The 16966-nt window shown below is 62.2% G+C and overlaps 1 protein-coding gene across 4 annotated transcripts in view; it reads left to right on the plus strand.

Moving 5' to 3' along the window:
• Positions 1-16966, plus strand: part of LOC111156113 (NPR3 like, GATOR1 complex subunit) — a 37832-nt gene that overhangs the window by 19365 nt on the left and 1501 nt on the right. For 3 of the 4 annotated variants that reach the window (XM_022516739.1, XM_022516740.1, XM_022516741.1), the window contains 7 exons: positions 2105-2186; positions 8868-9005; positions 9940-10096; positions 13065-13171; positions 13614-13743; positions 15653-15842; positions 16534-16726. In XM_022516739.1, the coding sequence (XP_022372447.1) occupies positions 2105-2186; positions 8868-9005; positions 9940-10096; positions 13065-13171; positions 13614-13743; positions 15653-15842; positions 16534-16726 (997 nt within the window). Of the gene's footprint in view, positions 549-2104; positions 2187-8867; positions 9006-9939; positions 10097-13064; positions 13172-13613; positions 13744-15652; positions 15843-16533; positions 16727-16966 lie in introns of all 4 variants that reach the window. The other variant, XM_022516742.1, reaches the window with a different exon arrangement.

Here is a 16966-nt window from a genome sequence, read left to right on the forward strand (position 1 = left end):
GCCACGGCGTGTTGGCGTGCGCGGGCCCACACGCAGGCATCGGGGGCTCCTGTGATGTCTGCAGGTCGTCCCCGGGCGATCGGGAGGGTGCCCCACGGGACATGGCTGCATAGCAGCCCTGAACTGACCCTGGAAGTGGATTTCCCGGCCTGATCCGCACCCCCCAGCGCCTGGCGGCCGGTGCACACACCGGGGACTTGCCCAGGGGCCAGTGGGAACGCGGGGCTGGCGAAGTGGGCGCTTTCCAGTTCTCGGCTTCCTGCGAGCTGAGGGAGGACCTGGCGGAGTCGCCAGCTGACCAGTTACTGGCTGCTGCGTGGACTTGGGCATCCCCAAACCACCTGTAAGCACGGGAACACCGCCTGCCGCCCCCACACCCCCAACTCAGCTCGGGGCTCTGCAGCCGAAGGAGGCCGGACGTGGGTCTGAGGGCGAGCCCAGTCTGGCCACGGCCGGACGTCAGAGTAGCGGTCGGCGGATGTGAGCTGGCCCGCTCGAGTGCGTTGTCAGTGAGAACTTGCTTTTTCCCTTGACAGCTGTCAGAATGTGTAAGTATGTTTTGGCCAGTTGTGTATTGATTAATAACAATCCACAAGTTTTGTTTAAAAAAATTCTCTTTAGGGACGCCTGGGTGGCTCAGTTGGTTAAGCAGCTGCCTTCGGCTCAGGTCATGATCCTAGCGTCCTGGGATCGAGTCCCACATCGGGCTCCTTGCTCGGCGGGGAGCCTGCTTCTCCCTCTGCCTCTGCCTGCCTTTCTGTCTGCCTGTGCTCGCTTTCTCTCCCTCTCTCTCTGACAAATAAAAAAAAAAAAAAAAAAAAATCTTAAAAAAAAAAAATTCTCTTTAGAATCTGTGACTTTATCACGGAAGAAATTTTTTTAAGATTTCATTTATTTGAGAGAGAGAGAGCAAAAGCAGGGGGAGCAGCAGAGGCAGAGGGAGAGGCAGGCTCCCCACTGAGCGGGGAGCCCAATGTGGGACTCCATCCCAGGACCTGGGATCTGACCCAAGCAGAAGGCAGACGCCCAACGACCGAGCCCCCAGGAGCCCCTACCACAAGAAATGTTTAAAAATTCAATTAACTAAATATTTTAAGGTATTAATGATAAAGGACTAAGGAAAGACTTTTTTTTTTAAGGTTTTATTTATTTGGCAGAGAGAGACTGCGAGAGAGGGAACACAAGCAGGGGGAGTGGGAGGGGAGAAGCAGGCTTCCCACTGGGCGGGGAGCCCGATGCGGGGCTTGATGCCAGGACCCCGGGATCATGACCTGACCCGAAGGCAGATGCTTAATGACTGAGCTCCCCGGGTGCCCCTAATGAAAGACTTTGGATCCTAAAAATAAATGGCCCTGGTGTGAGCGAGTGGGATGAGGCCTGGAAGCAACGGCTCCGCAGGTGGAGGGTGTCTCTGGGGTCTGTGCTCTGGGGCCACCAGTGAACTCGCTGTGGGGCCAGGGGCCCCAGTGCCGAAATCTAACACATGACCCATCTAAAGGCCGTTGAACTAATCAGCCAAAGTCTCGTCTTCATTCAAATGGGTGCACAGATTTTATAAAATACAGTGCGGGTTCCCTGATGTTTGGTTCAAAATGACTTGAAATTGGGGCGCCTGGGTGACTCAGTCAGTTAGCATCTGCCTTCGGCTCAGGGCATGGTCTCAGGGTCCTGGGATCGAGCCCCACATCGGGCCCCCTGCTCAGCGGGGACGCCTGCTTCCCCTCTCGCTCAGCTTGTGTTCTGTCTCTCACTCGCTCTGTCAAATAAGTACATAAAACTGTACAAAAATAAATTAAAAAAGAAAACCGAGTTCAAATTTATTTTCAGTTAAACTTTAAGATTTATTTATTTGAGAGAGAGCACGTGAGTGTGGGGGGTGAGGGGCAGAGGGAGAGCGAGAATCTTGAGCAGACGCCCGGCGCAGTGTGGGGCTCGATCTCACGACCCCCAGATCATGATCTGAGCCAAAACCAAGAGTCAGATTTTGGACCCGCTGAGCCACCCAGGCGCCCAGTTAACCTTGTCCTTAGGGTATTTTCCGCCCTAGCCTCATGTGTTTCCCGGCCTCGGAGGCTCTCAACTCTCTGTGTTCTGATCGTTGCAGCGCGTGACGGTCCTCAGTCCCCGTTTCATCATATCCTGCCCAAGTGCAAGCTTGCCAGGGACCTCAAGGAGGCTTACGACAGGTGAGGCGGGCGGGCGTGCCGGCACCTGCCGTGGGCCCTGCTGTTGTGCCCCTGTGGTGGGGGCAGGTGCGGACTGGGAGTGCCGGCCCCAGCCCCCAGACTGAACCTGAAGTCACCGTGTCACGGTGCCAGGTTCGGGGTCTGCCTCCTGAGGTGGGTGTCACGTCATCACTTGCTGAGGAGGAGGCTGAGGCTCCGAGGGCACCCCGGACGCCCCCGTGGGACTTGTGGGCTGCGTGCAGGAAGGCGCAGGTGTTGCAGACATAGCAGAGCCTCACGGTCCTGCCCGTAGTGTTGGTGTCCACAGCCAAGAACTTCTTTTCACAGCGTGTCCACTGGTCCCCGACCCTGGGTCTGCAGTGCGGCTGGGAGGTGGGGGGCGGGGGCGGGGGCGCGGGCGCGGGGGATGGGCCCCTGCACGCTGTGCCTGCCGCCCTGCCCCAGGACTGTTGGTTCCCGAGGAGTCGTTGCCCGGACAGCGGTGCAGGCCGCTCTGGGCCTCGTCCTTGCACACCGCCCTGTGCCCGCCCCTGGCCTTCTCGGGCCTTCATCCCATGGGTGGGCCCCATGCTCCCCACTGGAGGTGGGCTGGGCCTAAGAGCTGTGGCTGCCTATAGGACAAGTCGTCCAAGCCCAGAAAGAGTGGCTTCTCGACCCTTTTTTGCGTTAGTCGTTTTCCTGATCTCATCAACCGTACACGCACGTTATCAATATTTAGGAAATCTGGAAAAGTGTCGAGAAAACAAAGCCCATCTCTAGTCCCATACCGGGGATTATTGTTAGGAGCATTTGGGAAATTTCCATTCTTTTTGCTGTTTTAACGGAAGCTTTTGAAAAGGTTACGCATCCCTCAGACCTGGAAATCAGAGTGTTGCGTTTGCTCCCCGCTGTCCCTGCACCAGGCTCTGTCTGGCCCCGGTGGCAGGTGCGTCTCAGCCCCAGGCCACATGCCGGCCGCCCAGGAGGGCTTGAGGCCACGCAGGCGAGCATTGGCCACCTCTGCTCCTTCACGCTGTGCGCGCACGCCGTCCCTGCCCTCTCCGCTCAGCGGTGTGGCCTCGACCCTGCTGTACTGGTACATAAGGACTTCTCTGTTGCTGCCGCCTGGTTAGCCAGCCCTCTCCTGGGCCCTCAGTTGCTGCAGCCTCCGAGCCTCTGGGGCCCTAAGACCTGCACCCGCTGCGCACGTGAGGTTGTGCGTGTGCTCCTGACAGCGTGCCCTATGACGCGGTGCACGTGCCTGGGGGGCTTGCGCCACGGGCCACACCCCGCTGGTAGCACAGGAGACACCCTTTCCTCTGGCTGTGCCGGTCCAGGGTCTCAGTGAGCGTGTGTGTCCACAGCCGTGTCCAGCCACCACCCTGTGCGTCCCCCTCTCCTGTCCAGGGCCTCCTCAGACCCCATCCGCCGCTCTGTAGGAGGAAAGGTGCCTTTGCCCCGGACGCAGAGCTGTCCTCTGCGACGGAAGCTGCGGCCCATGTTCCCTCGTCCTGACCTTGGTGACGGCGGGGGGTCGGCACGGGCGCTCCCATCCCATGGTCCCCCCCCTGTTTCTCCCACGGCGTCACTCATGACCACGTTGAAGTTTGCTGCCCTCCGGTCTTGGGCTGGCTGGTGCTGGCAGTCGCTTCCTGGGCGCCGTCCGGTGCCCGGCCTCCCTCCGCGAGGGTGGGACGAGAAGCGGCGCTCAGCCTGCCCTGGAGATAAATGCCAGACCGGAGCCAGGCTTGCCACGTCGAAGGAAGGAGTGGAGCGCGACACCTTGGGTTTGAGCTGCGGGTTGGAGGCCGTGAGGTCTGGGGTGCTTGGCCCACCTGCAGCTGGACTCGAGGCAGCCCGGCGCCCCCAGTGGGCACTGGATTGAGGGAGGCCAGGGAGCTGCGTTTCGGGGAAGAAACGGTGCCCGGGGTTCACTGTTGCCCCCCGGCTGCTTCCTCCAGCCCAGGCGTCCTGGTGTGAGCGTTCAGGGCCCTGTTTCCTCCGGGTGAAGGCCCCGCCCGCCCTTTCCTGTTCGCAGACCCCACCCTGCCCCCTCGTGGGTCCCGGGCCCACCTCCGTGAGCCAGCAGCAGCGCCCCTCTGGTGGGACGCCCGGGGACAGCGGGGTCCTCCCCCGTACCCTGTCCCAGCCTGCCAGTGGCTCTGTGACGGCCCAGGGGCAGCCCTGGCCTGGGGCCTTCCCTGTGCCTTGAGGTCTGGCCTGGCCCGCTGCTGCAGGGGCTTAGCTTGGAGCTGAGAGAGGACGCTGTGCGTTTACGGAGTGACCCAGCGGCACAGAGCCGCTTCTCCCCGGGGCAGCGTGGCAGCGGGGCTGCGAGGGTTTTGTCCGAGCAGAGGTGAGACCCGGAGCTGCGAGGTGTGGGGGTGGAGATCCGGGTGAGACATCAAAGGAGCTGTTCTGGACCGGCTTCTTTTTTTTAATTTCATTTGTTAATTTGTCAGAGAGAGAGCACAAGCAGGGGGAGCTGCAGAGGCAGAGGGAGACGCAGGGAGCCTGACCCAGGACTCGACCCCAGCAGACACTTAGGCACCTGAGCCCGCCCAGCCTCCCGGGATGTGCTGCTTCACGTAACGCCCACGGCCATGGCATGGCCGATTGGCCTGGTGGCCTCGCGGCCCAGGACCCGAGTGTCTGTGAGGAGGGGCTGGCAGCATGAGTCCCTTGGGAGCCTGCCCTGGCTGTTGTGGCACCTCAGTGACTGCCCCACGTGTCTGTGTGACCGTCAGGTTGTGTCTCCCGTGGAGTCAGGGGATGTCCCTGCACTTGCTGGAACAGACCTTGAGGCTGGCCTGTGGGGAAGCGCGGCTGGTGGCCCACCGGTGGTCGAGGGAATGAGCGCAGCAGTCACAGTATTGTGGGCCGCGGGCTTGACGGTGTGGGCGGACTGGTTTTCAGAGGTAGCGGGGCCTGTGGTGGGGCCGGGAGGCTCGGAGCTCGGGGGACAGCCCAGGGCCAGTCTGGGCAGGTGGCCTTGGGAACTCTGTGCTGGTTCATTGCTGCCTCCCACTGCCGCCTGCTCAGAGCCGAGGTGCACCAGAGACACCTCCGCCAGCGTCCTGGGAAGGTTAGTCTCTTCTTCCACAAATTGCACTTCTGTAAACCCCTGAGCCCACTTGGACCTCTTGAATGTGTACGTGTCCCCCCTGCGTTAGCAGGAAGGCTGGCTGTGTGTGGGACCAGAGTGTCGGTGGGCACTGGGTGGCAGGAGAAGGGTGACCGGGAGACCAGAGAAGGAGGTCTCAGCTCTCAGCTTAAGGGTTAGGAGCTGAAGTTGTTTCTGCGAGGGTGGGAGGAGAGGGTAATGGGGTAAGGGCCACACGCCACCTTCCGTCTGGGGCATGAGAGATAAGGGCGTGCCTTCAAGGCCAGGTGTCGCCTCCTGCGCAGTCATCGCCTTGAGACCCGAGCGTTATCTCCTGTGGCAGACGGGGCTGGGCAACCCTGTGTGGCCCAGAGCCGCGTGGCAGGTGGGATAAGCTTCACGGGGGGGGGGGGCAACGCTCTTCGTACAGTGTTTCCAGACCAAACATGACTGCCGGGCAGGCAGAAGTACAGAGCAGGAGCCGTGCAGGCGCCAGACCCCTGCTCCCCACCTGCTACGGCATAGGAACTGCCCTGTGATGCCGCAGGGACGTTGTTTGGTGACAGGCGGCGACAGCACACACGGGGCTGGGCGCGAGTAACGTGGGCAGCGGACAGCAGCTGTGTGTCAACTGCTGTGCGGTACCGACAGATACACGAGACGTAGCCTCCCAGGTTTTCGGAGGGGGCGCCCTCCATCCTGCAGGGTCAGAGAAACGGGCCGCACTTCTGAAACAGAGACGCATCCGTTTCCCCTCCTCTTGGCTCGCCTCTAGGGGCAGGGGCACTCTGGGGCTTCCCCTTCCCCGGGAGCTCGTGTGGGCGGGCGTATTCTGCCGGGTCTGCTCGCGGCATCTCGGTGCACAGTGCTCCGTGGGTGCACGTGGCCAGGGGGGGCGAGCAGTGCCTGGGGGCGTGGAGCAAACTGCACGTGAGACCCAGGGAGCGCCGTGCGCGCGTCCCCCCTGCTCCGGGGCGAGGACCCCGTGCCTGTGCGTGCAGTGGCGTCGCCCAGCTCCTGGGGCAGCAGAGCAGCTGCGAGGGAAACAGCAGGAGCGTCAGGGCTGACTCCGGTTCCCGGGTGTGGCCGCCGCGCCTTTGAGCCACATCCTAAGGACAGCCGCTTGGAAGCAGGCCTTTCTTTTCAGTCCGCCGGCCTTTCTGTCCAGGTGCCCGGTGGAACAGAGGAGCCTGCCCATGTTAGCTTTCAGGCTCGCTCTCCCTGTGGCCCCGCTTTCCTCTCTCTTCTCTCTTCATTCTGTCCGTGGGTGCTGAGAACCTCATCCACCGGGCGGTTCTCTGGTGCTGTGACCTCCCACTTCGGAGCCGCCGTTTCTCAGGTTTGGCGGCAGCCGTCCTCCTGCAGGCGCCCTTGCCCGGAGCTTGCTGGGGCTCTGGGGACCGCCATCTCCTACAGACTCCTGAGCTCTCTGCTCTTCTGGGCCTTGGTGAAGGATCCCAGGTCTCTTCCGAGAGCGTGACGCTCATCAGACCCACTCGTAGCTATCACCCTGAGGGACTGTGGCATCCATGGTGACCAAAGCTTTGCCTTCTGGCCTCAGCCCCACCTGAGGCCCCCACCCTCGCAGCCGTGGGTGCTCTGACCCTCCCTCCGGGGACAGCTCGTGGTGCAGACGTCCAGGGAGTGTGGCGTGGGTTCCCTGCTGACTCCGGGCAGGGCCGGTGGAGGGTGTCTGGGAGTCGTGGGGCAGCGGGCAGATAGATTGTGGTGTTGGCAGGAATTCTGGGGGTCGTCGAAGTCACAGATGTGCGTTTTGTTCCCCCACGGTTTGTTCTCACGAGAAAACGGCTGACACATATTTGCCGGCTCTTTGGGTGGACCCTGGAGAAGCCTGTGGTAGTTGTTCTGCTGTTTGAGACTTCAGGGACACGATGGTAGGAACAGCCCGGGTGTGTGGGCGGTGAGGGCCACAGGGCCGTCTGCCAGCACTGTGCATTTGTGTGCCCCGAGGGAGGGCTGAGACGGGGCCTCTCTGAGCCCCGGCCCGCCGCACACTTGGCCGGATGTGGGCGTCTTGGCCTCTCCGGCTGCTTGGGAATTGCAGAGTGGGGTTGGAATGTGAGGGGAAGAAGTGGGCTGGGCCAGGCCAGACCTTGACAGGGGCACCCGTCCCCATCTTGTCCACCTGCTGGGGGTTTGGTGAGGACCAGTCATGAGCACTTTGCCCAAGTAGCCTCTTCTACTCCGTGTCAGATCCCAAGTGCTGTTGGCACTTGGCTCAGGAGCCGTGCACCGGGCTTGGAGTGCGGTCAGGCCGGCTTCTCACCCGAGGGTTTTAGAAGCACCTGCTGGAGACGACTCCTATGTGTGTGGTTCTTGGGGGCAGGGCATATGGGGCCACATGCCCCCTGGGGGGCTGCCAGGAGCCTGTTCCCTGCGCGGGGGCTTCCCGAGGGAGTGTCCCTCCAGAGTCAGAGCGTGTGCCTTCCTCTGTCCCCGAAATGGCCCTCAGTGCCCCCAGGTACCCAACACTCGACCGGCTGTGTTGGGGGGAGTTAGCACTAAGACCAGAGCTGGTGACCGGGTTCTGGCCAGGGAAACGGCACCCTCTAGCAGATACGTAGGTGCCTCCAGACACGCGGGACCACACGGCAGTCGGATTGCCTGTGGGGCTGGGGCCGGGTCAGGGCCCACCCCACCGAGCAGGTGGTGCTTGGAGTGAGACCTGAAATGGAAAAGGAGCCCAGGGCGCCCAGAGGAAGCCCCAGAGGCCGAGAACAGCAGAGTGGCTAGTTCAGGTGCATCCAGACGGCCTGGGGTGGGAGACAAGGTCGGGGGAAGAGTGGGCAGGTCATGTGAGTCTCCCGGCATTTGGGGGCCTTGGCTGGGACTGCTGAGGTCGGATCTTTGAGGGTCTGAGTAGGGAGGGTGGACCGGGGGGGGCTGGTGCTGAGAAGGTCTGGACCTTGTACCTCCCTGTAGGTAGAGCAGACAGGATTTGCAGGTGGTCAGGGTGGGATGTGGGAGAAACAAGGCTTCAGGGGCAGGGGGCTTTACGGGACCTGAGTCGTGTTTGGCCCTGAAAGAACGAGGCTGCCCTCAGCAGGGAGTGGGGGAGCGAGAGGTTTGCAGCTGAGGCTGGTTTGCTATGGGATAGCTGGCGTGCTGCTGGCTTCTGTAGGGAGCCGGGTGCCCTGTGCTCCTCCCTGACAGGACTCTGGGGGCTTGGCACCCCCCCCACCTTTCCCCTGCTGCCCACCTGTCCTTTCCGGAGATTGGCCCTGCCCTCCTGGCCGCCCAGCTGCGACGGGGCATTCCTGGGCTGTGCAAGGGCCTTTGCCGTGGTGGCCCCTGAGCCTCGGACTGACGAAGAAGAGGCTTTCCTGAGCCCTGGTGCTCCGGTCGGATTGCAGATTCCCGGGCTCCCCAGAGACATCTGTGTATGTGTGTGTGTGTGTTTTCTTCTTGTGAACACCCTGCCGGCTGGGAGGTGCTCTCTGGCCCGGGGCTTCACGTGCGGTTTGCTCGGGCTGCAGAGCTGGGGGCCGGGAAGCAGCCCCCTCCGGCGGGGCTGGTGGGCTTGCAGTGAGCGTGTGGATTCGCGGGGGCACTGGTGGTAACGGGCCCGCTCTCTGCAGCCTGTGTACGTCCGGCGTGGTGCGGCTGCATGTCAACAGCTGGCTGGAGGTGAGCTTCTGCCTGCCCCACAAGATCCACTATGCGGCCTCCAGCCTCATCCCCCCCGAGGCCATCGAACGGAGCCTCAAGGCCATCCGGTGAGTGCCAGCCCTGCCCTCTGCCTGCGGGCCCTTCCCCGGAGCTGCGGCCTCAGGCTCCCCCGTGGCTGCCTTCGGGAGTCCTTTCTTCCTGCCACAGCCTGTGGCAGGTAAGGCCCTCTGCGGAGAGAAGGGACGGTGCCTATTTCGGGGTCTGCTTTTTGTCCAGACGGGACCAGCCACAGGTGTCCTCTGGGCCCTCTCAGCACTGCCGGGGCGACGAGGCTCTGTGCTCCCGGGTCTTCAGTCCGGGCCTGGGACGTGCTGGAGGGGCCCAGCATCCTGGCGAGAAGCCAGACTGGGGGAGGAGTGCGCCCTCCCGGTGTTGCTCACCGGAGCACCGCATCCGAATCAGAACTCGGGGAGCTCAGTGTCTTAGTTTAACTGGTTTCCTGCAAGGAAAGAGCTGAGCCGTTTTTGCAACCCCCCTGCTCAAAGTCTCTTGTTTTCTGAGATATTTTTGTGACTAAAAAAGGAAATCTGGGCACATTACAGAAGATTTGGAGATGAGAGGAAGCAGGGCACTACCTCGCCCTCTCTCCCTTGCCCAGTCTGTGCTCTAAGTGTGTGTCCTTCCTCCTGGACTTATTTGCTGAGTATATTTTTATGTAGTTCTATTCATAGCTGCTGTGGGGATTTTGCTTTTCCATATTTGGGACTCTTTGCTTGGAAAAGATTCATGTATTTTTTTCAGTGAACAAATGTTTGCTGGGCAATCCCAGGGAGGGGAGATGGAGTTGGGTCGTCGAGCCTTCCTCCGCTCTGTTCCCGTTGTTTTTTCTGAGGGTCGTAGTAATCCCTGTGGGTTTTTAAAGGCCCCTGGACACAGCACTGCCCTTCTGTCTAACTGTTCCGGTGGCCTCTTCTCTCGGGTCCAGTGTCTGTGGGGCCCGGGTACGTGCCTGGTCAGTTGACCTCGGACTCTGCTCTGCAGCCCGTACCACGCTCTGCTGCTGCTCAGTGACGAGAAGTCCCTGCTGGGCGAGCTCCCCCTCGACTGCTCCCCCGCCCTGGTGCGCGTGATCAAGACCACGTCTGCCGTGAAGAACCTGCAGCAGCTGGCCCAGGACGCAGACCTGGCCTTGCTGCAGGTAACGCCCTGTGGGCCCGGGGACACGCCCTCCATGGGGAGAATGGCGGGGGAGGGGCGCATCTCAGAGCAGGTGGTCCTCGGGTGGAGGTGGGAGGTCAGGGCGTCAGGAAAGCAGACTGCCTATGTGCCGTGTCCCCAGGACCTCTGTCTGGTGAGGGGCCCCGCGTGGCCTGCTGTGGGGGAATGGGTCATTCCAAGCTCTGGAATCTGAGGTCTGGCTTCAGGGCTGGCTTTCTGAAGTGGCTGTGGGGCTGACGTCGTCTTCTGTGCCAGCAGTCAGGAGGCATGTGGCCCTCCAGGTGCTGGGGGCTTGCCGGACGTCACTGTGTGACAAACCGGGGGCACGGTGTACTTTGTGGGTGTGGGAGGTGAGGGCCCACCTGTGTGCAGAAGCGGGACCTGACCTGGGGGCCCTGACCAGTCCCCTTGTGCGCGGTGAGGCCTGTGTTCTGTGTGGGGTCCTCCTTTTGCTGAGCCGGGCGCCTGTGCCTGTGGTTTCTCTTTTCGTGGTTCTGAGACTTGTTTGTTTTCGCGAGAGAGTGCACAGGAGCGCGCGTGAGCTGGGGAGACGCGGGCAGGGAGTCCCGGCCAGAGTCCATCTCACATGGCTGAGATGCTGGCCTGAGCTGAGAACGCGCGGAAGGCCCAACCGACGGAGCCGTCCAGGCGCCCCCACAGTTTCTGATGGGATGCAGGGCCCCTCGGTCCCTGCTGTGGCCTGGCTGGAGCCTGGGTGGGGGTCAGGGAGTGCGGAGAAGCCCAGGAGGAAGCTGAAGGTCCCAGGGCAGTTGTGCCTTCCGGACTGCTGAGGGCAGGACCGGGGTCTGGGTCCGTGGGCACCATGTGGCCACCAGGGGGCAGCAGGACCTGGCCCGGGAGCGCGGCTCTCTGAGGCCGTCTAAGGAAGAGGAGCCCAGGGGTGAGACCGGCCTGCCTGGGTGCCCCCTGTCACCCCCAGGATGTAGGCCTTTGGCCTTTGGTCATTAGCGCAGTGAGGGGGCCTGAACTCCCGGGCCTGTGTCTCCCAAAGCAGCATTTTCTGGTTCTGCCGTCCAGGGCGAGTCCTTCCCTGTGGGTTCCCCGTGCGCTTTGTCCATCCCCTGTGAGGGGGATGGCTACGTACGGGTTCTGCACTCGTGCACCGTCACCGGACTCCTGGACTGGGGCCCCCGCTGTCCTTCGCAGCATCCACGGAACGGGCCTGATGTGTGGGCGGCTCCGTCCACCCTGCAGAGCTCGTGCTCTGACCCGTCCGGGCTGCGCTTTCGGAGCTTTCCGGCTTCTCGGTGTCTTCGGACACAGACTAAGCTTGGTGACACCCCCTTCACGTCCCTGCCCAGCCTTGCTATGGGGAGACCCTTTCCCCTGCCATCACTCTGCACTGAACACTGTGAGAAACAGGCCTTCCTGCTGGCCGCCGGTCGGCCTTGCCGGCCTCTGCAGTCACCCCCTGGGGCCTGAGGTCGGCAGAGCTGCCCGAGGCCCGTTGGAGTCCCAGGCACGACGGCCCCACGAGGGAGAAAGTGTCAGCTTCAGCGTGCATGTCCTCAGGTGACTTACCGTGACTTGAGCTCTCGGGGTGCCTGGCCGGCTGGGTCGATGGAGCACGTGACCTGATCTTGGGGTCATGAGTTTGAGCTCTGCAGTAGGTGTACGGATTACCTAAGAAAAAATAAAGTCTTAAGTAATTCATGTTCCATCATCGGCAAAGTCAATATTTTGGGCTTTTCTTGTTTCATTTTTTTTGTTTAACTGTAATTAACATACAGTGTTGTCTTAGTTTCAGGGGTCCAGTGTGGTGAGTCTGTGCTCCCCAAGATAGGGACACTGTTGCGTCCTTCACCTGTCTCCACATCCTCCCACCCTCCTGCCCTGTTTTGGGGTTTCTTGTGATAAGCTTAATACGTTCTTAGAAAGATTCAAACATCAGGGGTGCCTGGGTGGCTCAGTGGGTTGAGCCTCTGCCTTCGGCTCAGGTCATGATCTCAGGGTCCTGGGATCGAGCCCCGCATTGGGCTCTGTGCTCTGCGGGGAGCCTGCATTCCCCTCTCTCTGCCTGCTGCTCTGCCTTCTTGTAATCTGTCTGTCAAATAAATAAATAAAATCTTAAAAAAAAAAAAGATTCAAACATCGCGCAGATTAGAGGCACGGAGAGTTCTGCAGTCCTGTGTCACAGAGGTCACTGCTGGAGAGTCCTCCGGACCTTCTGCATGTGTCCCTTCTTCACATATTATCTCTGGATCACAGAACTGGGATCGCACTGTCCATCCCTTGTGATTGGCTCCCCACAGACCTTCACATCCTACTCCTATGTCCTGCCACTGCATCTGCACAGGGGACTTTGTAGATGGTGAAGGGCTTTGAGGTGGACCGTGACCCTGGGTTGTCCCTGCCGGGCCCTTGTGAGACATGGCCAGGGGATATGACCACGGAGGCAGGGAGTAGAGGGAGGTGGTCACGTGCCGAGGAAGGCTGCCGCGAGAGGGGGTAGGGCAGCTTCTCCCCCAGAGTCTTCGGGGAGCGTGTCCCTGCTGAGAGCTGGACTCCGGCCTGTGGCACGAGTTCAGACCTCTGGTCTCCGGAACGGCGCTCTGGCTGTGGGGAGTGGTGGGAGGCAGACACTACAGGGGAGGGCGGGGGCAGATGGAGGAAAGTGGCGTATCCTCGCTTTGGAGCTGGTGTCAGTGGGACTTGGGGTGAGAGAGAAGACCAACAGTGACAGCTATGGTTCCGGCTGTGTGGGCTCTGGTGTCCTGTTTGCTGAGGTGAGGTACTGGTGCACAGAGCAGTGTCCCAGCCTCAGTGCCGGCCTGGGGAGGATCATATGGGACAGGGTCCATGGGAAGTGAGCGTCCCGGACCACACCAGGGACCAGTGATAACGAGGGTGGTTGTGTGTGCTGTGCCAGACGCCCAGGTGGGGGTCGGAGAGTTGGGCACTGTCCTCCCAGCTCCCACTGTTGGCAGGTTTTCCAGCTCGCCGCCCACCTGGTGTACTGGGGCAAGGCCATCATCATCTACCCGCTGTGTGAGAACAACGTCTACATGCTTTCTCCCAACGCCAGCGTGTGTCTGTGAGTATCTCCGGCTGCCAGAGCCCAGGATGGTGCTCCCGGCTCAGCCGGGCCCTCACTTGGGTGTGCTTGCTGGCCTCTGCTGTGTCCGTGTTCTGATTGTGGCCTGCCCCGGGCCTGTGCTCTTCCGGTATTCAAAGCCCCCATGCAGGTTCTGTGCTCCCTCACACCTGCTGGCCGGTGGGCGGTGGATGGGATGCCTGGTGGGGGTTGGGAGCCTTGATCTTGACTCGGGGGCTTGGAGGGGCTTTGGCCTCTGCCCATGGCTCTTGCTGCCCCTCGAGGGAAAGCACCTGGGTTTGTCCTTATGACTCCCACCCTGGGCACCTGCTATGCTGTGCCTCCCTGCTATCCACCCTGGGCTCACGGCGAGGGCACGGCTGTCCAGAAGCGATGGAGAGGCCTGCTGAGATCATGGGCACGTTGCCTCACCTCTCCCCAGGTACTCCCCACTGGCTGAACAGTTCTCCCGTCAGTTTCCAGCTCATGACCTGCCCTCTGTCCTTGCTAAGTTCTCCTTGCCCGTCTCCTTGTCAGAATTCAGGAACCCCCTCGCCCCCCCTGTGCAGGAGGTAAGTTGCAGGAGTCCGGGGGTCTGGGAGCCACCAGCCCAGTATCAGCTCCTCATCCCAGGGCCCTCAGTGCTGCTGCACTCCTAGCCTGGGTTTTGGGGAGGAAGGGACTTGGCTGTGTCGGTGGTACCCGTCATGCCAGGGTGACCAGGAGCTGGCTCCCCAGCCAGGCCAGCTGCAGACCGTGGGGCAGTCCCAAGTCCCACCCCCACCCCCGGTGGAGGCCGCCCTGACTGCCTAGAGCCAAGTGATTAGAGCCGTTAAGAGACCCAGGTGACAGGAGAGTGGTGACCTCTCCTGAGGGGATGCCAAGTCAGCTTTGTTTTCACTGAGCTTGGGCCCTGCTTCCTGCTCTCTCCCACTCCATGGTCCAGAACTCACCACAGGGTATGTACGTCTAAGTTCTGAGCTCTCTGATCCCCAGAATCTCCTCATCCAGGAAGATCTGGAGAGGACAGGCCTGGGACAGGCCCCAGTGGGACCACTGGGGTTGCTGGGGGTGGCAAGGGCTCATCTAGGAAGGTACGAAGTGTATGGGATGGACGGGTGAGTTCTGGGTCAGGTGCAGGCTGGGTCCACAAATGAGCCTCTGCCCTCCTCCCCCGTGCGGAAGGCCTGGGGCTCTGCGGCTGGGGGCAGGGGCGGCGCAGAGCCAGAGCCAGGATGGGGCGGGTGTTGGGAGACGGGGCTGGATGCTGTCAAGGCTTTGTTTTCAAGAGGAAAGTATCGTTTTAAATAAGTGTGAGATCTGTGAGGCAAAACCAGTCCTTCAAAGGAAACCCTTTTCCTTCTTAAGTTGTGAATGAGGAGGAGATCCTGGTTCTTGAGTTCATTCAGATGCTGAGCTGAGGGAGTTCTGACGGCCTCTTTCATGGGGCCTTCGGTTTCCAGGAACCGTGCCAGGCTGTACCAGCTGGATAAAAGCCGCACTCTGCATCTGTGCCCCACGTCCCCCAGCAGAGCCGTCCTCACGGGCCGGACGGCAGGTGGATTTCCCAGGCCAAGCCTGGGGGGCCGCCGTGTGCTTGGTCAGGGGCTCGGACGGAGCTGGGTTTGGTTCCGCGCCGTCCCCAGGAGAGGCGTCTGCTTGTCAGGCCTCCTGCTTCGGGGCCTGGAGTGCGCTCGTTAGTACTCACGAAGCCTCTTTGTTTTATTTTTTAATTGTAACTCTTTTGCATCCTTTTCCATTTTACTTGGTTTGACCAGGTCATAACGTGCCCGTGGTACCTGGTGCCTCCCCGTTCCGTGCCTGGTCAGTCGTCCCTTCCCAGGAGGGACTCCCAAAGCCGAGCCGGCAGATGTGCGACCTTCCTGCTCGCCCGTGCTCACGCTGGGCCTGCACAGGGTTCCTCACTGGCCGCGGTCAGGGGCCGGCCCCCGGCGGGAGGGGCGGCCTCCATGTGCCGGGACCACACGGCTCATCGGGGCTCTGTGTCCGCGGGCAGGCTTCCAGGCCGAGCCAGGGAGAGGCCTCGGTGCTGTCAGAGCAGCTGCCTGCGGCGTCTTCCTGGGCAGCGTCCAGGCCGCAGCCGGCAGGTCCCCACGGGCCCCGCTCCGTGTGGTGGGGGGTCTGAGTGACGGGGCCCTGTAGTCGGCCCGGCTGCTCAGCTCTGGGCGTCGAGAGGCCCGATGCTGGCGCCGCCCAAGTGCGCGGTGGGAGCAAGTGCAGGTGCGGCCCTGGGGCTCCTCTGGCCTTGCGCGGAGCAAGGAGCTGGTCTCCACTGGCCGCTGACAGGTCCTTTCCTGAGGCGGGGGTTGGGCCTCTCGAGCTCAGGAACCCCTCACCTCTGGCATGACTGGTGGGAACCCTGGTTTCAGTCATGGCCCTGGGTGCTGCCCACGGGGGACAGGGCCGTGGTGGGGAGCAGCCCCCTCCCCCGCCCTGGGCCACCTGCGGCTTCCTCTGCAGACCCAGCTCATTCAGATGGTGGTGTGGATGCTGCAGCACCGGCTGCTGGTGCAGCTGCACACCTACGTGCGCCTCATGGCCTCGCCTGGCGAGGAGGAGCCCAACGCCCGGGAGGACGAGGTCCCCTTCACTGCCAGGGTCGGCGGCCGCAGCCTCAGCACGCCCAGTGCTCTCAGCTTCGGCTCCCCAAGTAGGAGCCCCCTGCCCCGGGCATCTGTGTGGTGGATGGGGTGGTCGGGAGGGCACCTGGGCGTGGCGGCGGGATCCCGACGTGGGCACTGCTAGGTGTGAGCGAGGCACCTTCCCACGGCCGCACGTGTGCACACACACCCGCCCTTTATGTGGGCCGCTGGGGCCTCGCACAGGCAGTCGCTGTCCCCCGCTGAGCTGCTGTCCTTCGAAGGAGGCAGGAGACCCCGCTCCCTCGCCTCCCTGCTGCTCTGTGCCTCTGGGCTCCGGAGCAGGGCCTCGTTCAAGTCAGGAGCAGCCTGGGATCTGAGTCCCTGGGAGGGCGGTTGGGCTCGCTGGGCCGGGGCCTGTGAGGGGACACGGACTCTCACAGTCACTTGTTGGCAGAGCCGTTTTGGCCGCCGCATGTGCCCAAAGTGGGCGGTCCATCGCCAAGCCCCAGGTGCCCCGGGCTCCCCCAGGCTCGGGGGACACGAAGGACTGGAACTCGACTGAGGCCTGACCTTACCTTCAGGTTCAGTGCGAGGACCAGCCTTGCCCGGGGCCCACCCTTGTCCCTCTTGGGTGGGAGGGGTGGGATGAACAGGCCTGCCTCGGGGTGTGGCAGCAGATTCCCGGTGGACACGGGCACAGCGGGTGCACCAGGGCGTGTGTGGGGGCACTGGCTGCCCCCTGACCCGTGCCCACCACAGCCAGCAGTGACGACATGACGCTCACCAGCCCCAGCATGGATAACTCCAGTGCGGAGCTCCTGCCCGGCGGGGACTCTCCCCTCAACAAGAGGATGACAGAGAACCTGCTGGCCAGCCTGTCTGAGCACGAGCGGGCGGCCATCCTCAGCGTGCCTGCAGCCCAGAACCCCGAGGACCTCCGCATGTTTGCCAGGTGGGGGCAGGGTGACCCCGGGGCTGGGCCAGTTCTGGCGTCAGAACAGAAGGCAGGTGGGGGCTTGGCCGGCACGACGCGACTTCCACCCCGTGATGACCACCGGCCGTTGCCGGTGGCGGTGGTATCTTGGGCATGAGGTGTCCCCAGCTGGTGCCTGTGACGCCAGGCCTGGGGCCTCTGCCTGTGGGGTCTCTCCGGGACTTACTGGTGCTTCCCGTTACTTCTTCGGAAGCTGCA

This window comes from Enhydra lutris, unplaced genomic scaffold (genome assembly GCF_002288905.1).
Source record: "Enhydra lutris kenyoni isolate GAN:26980312 unplaced genomic scaffold, ASM228890v2 scaffoldscaffold45, whole genome shotgun sequence".
Classification (NCBI taxonomy): Eukaryota; Metazoa; Chordata; class Mammalia; order Carnivora; family Mustelidae; genus Enhydra; species Enhydra lutris.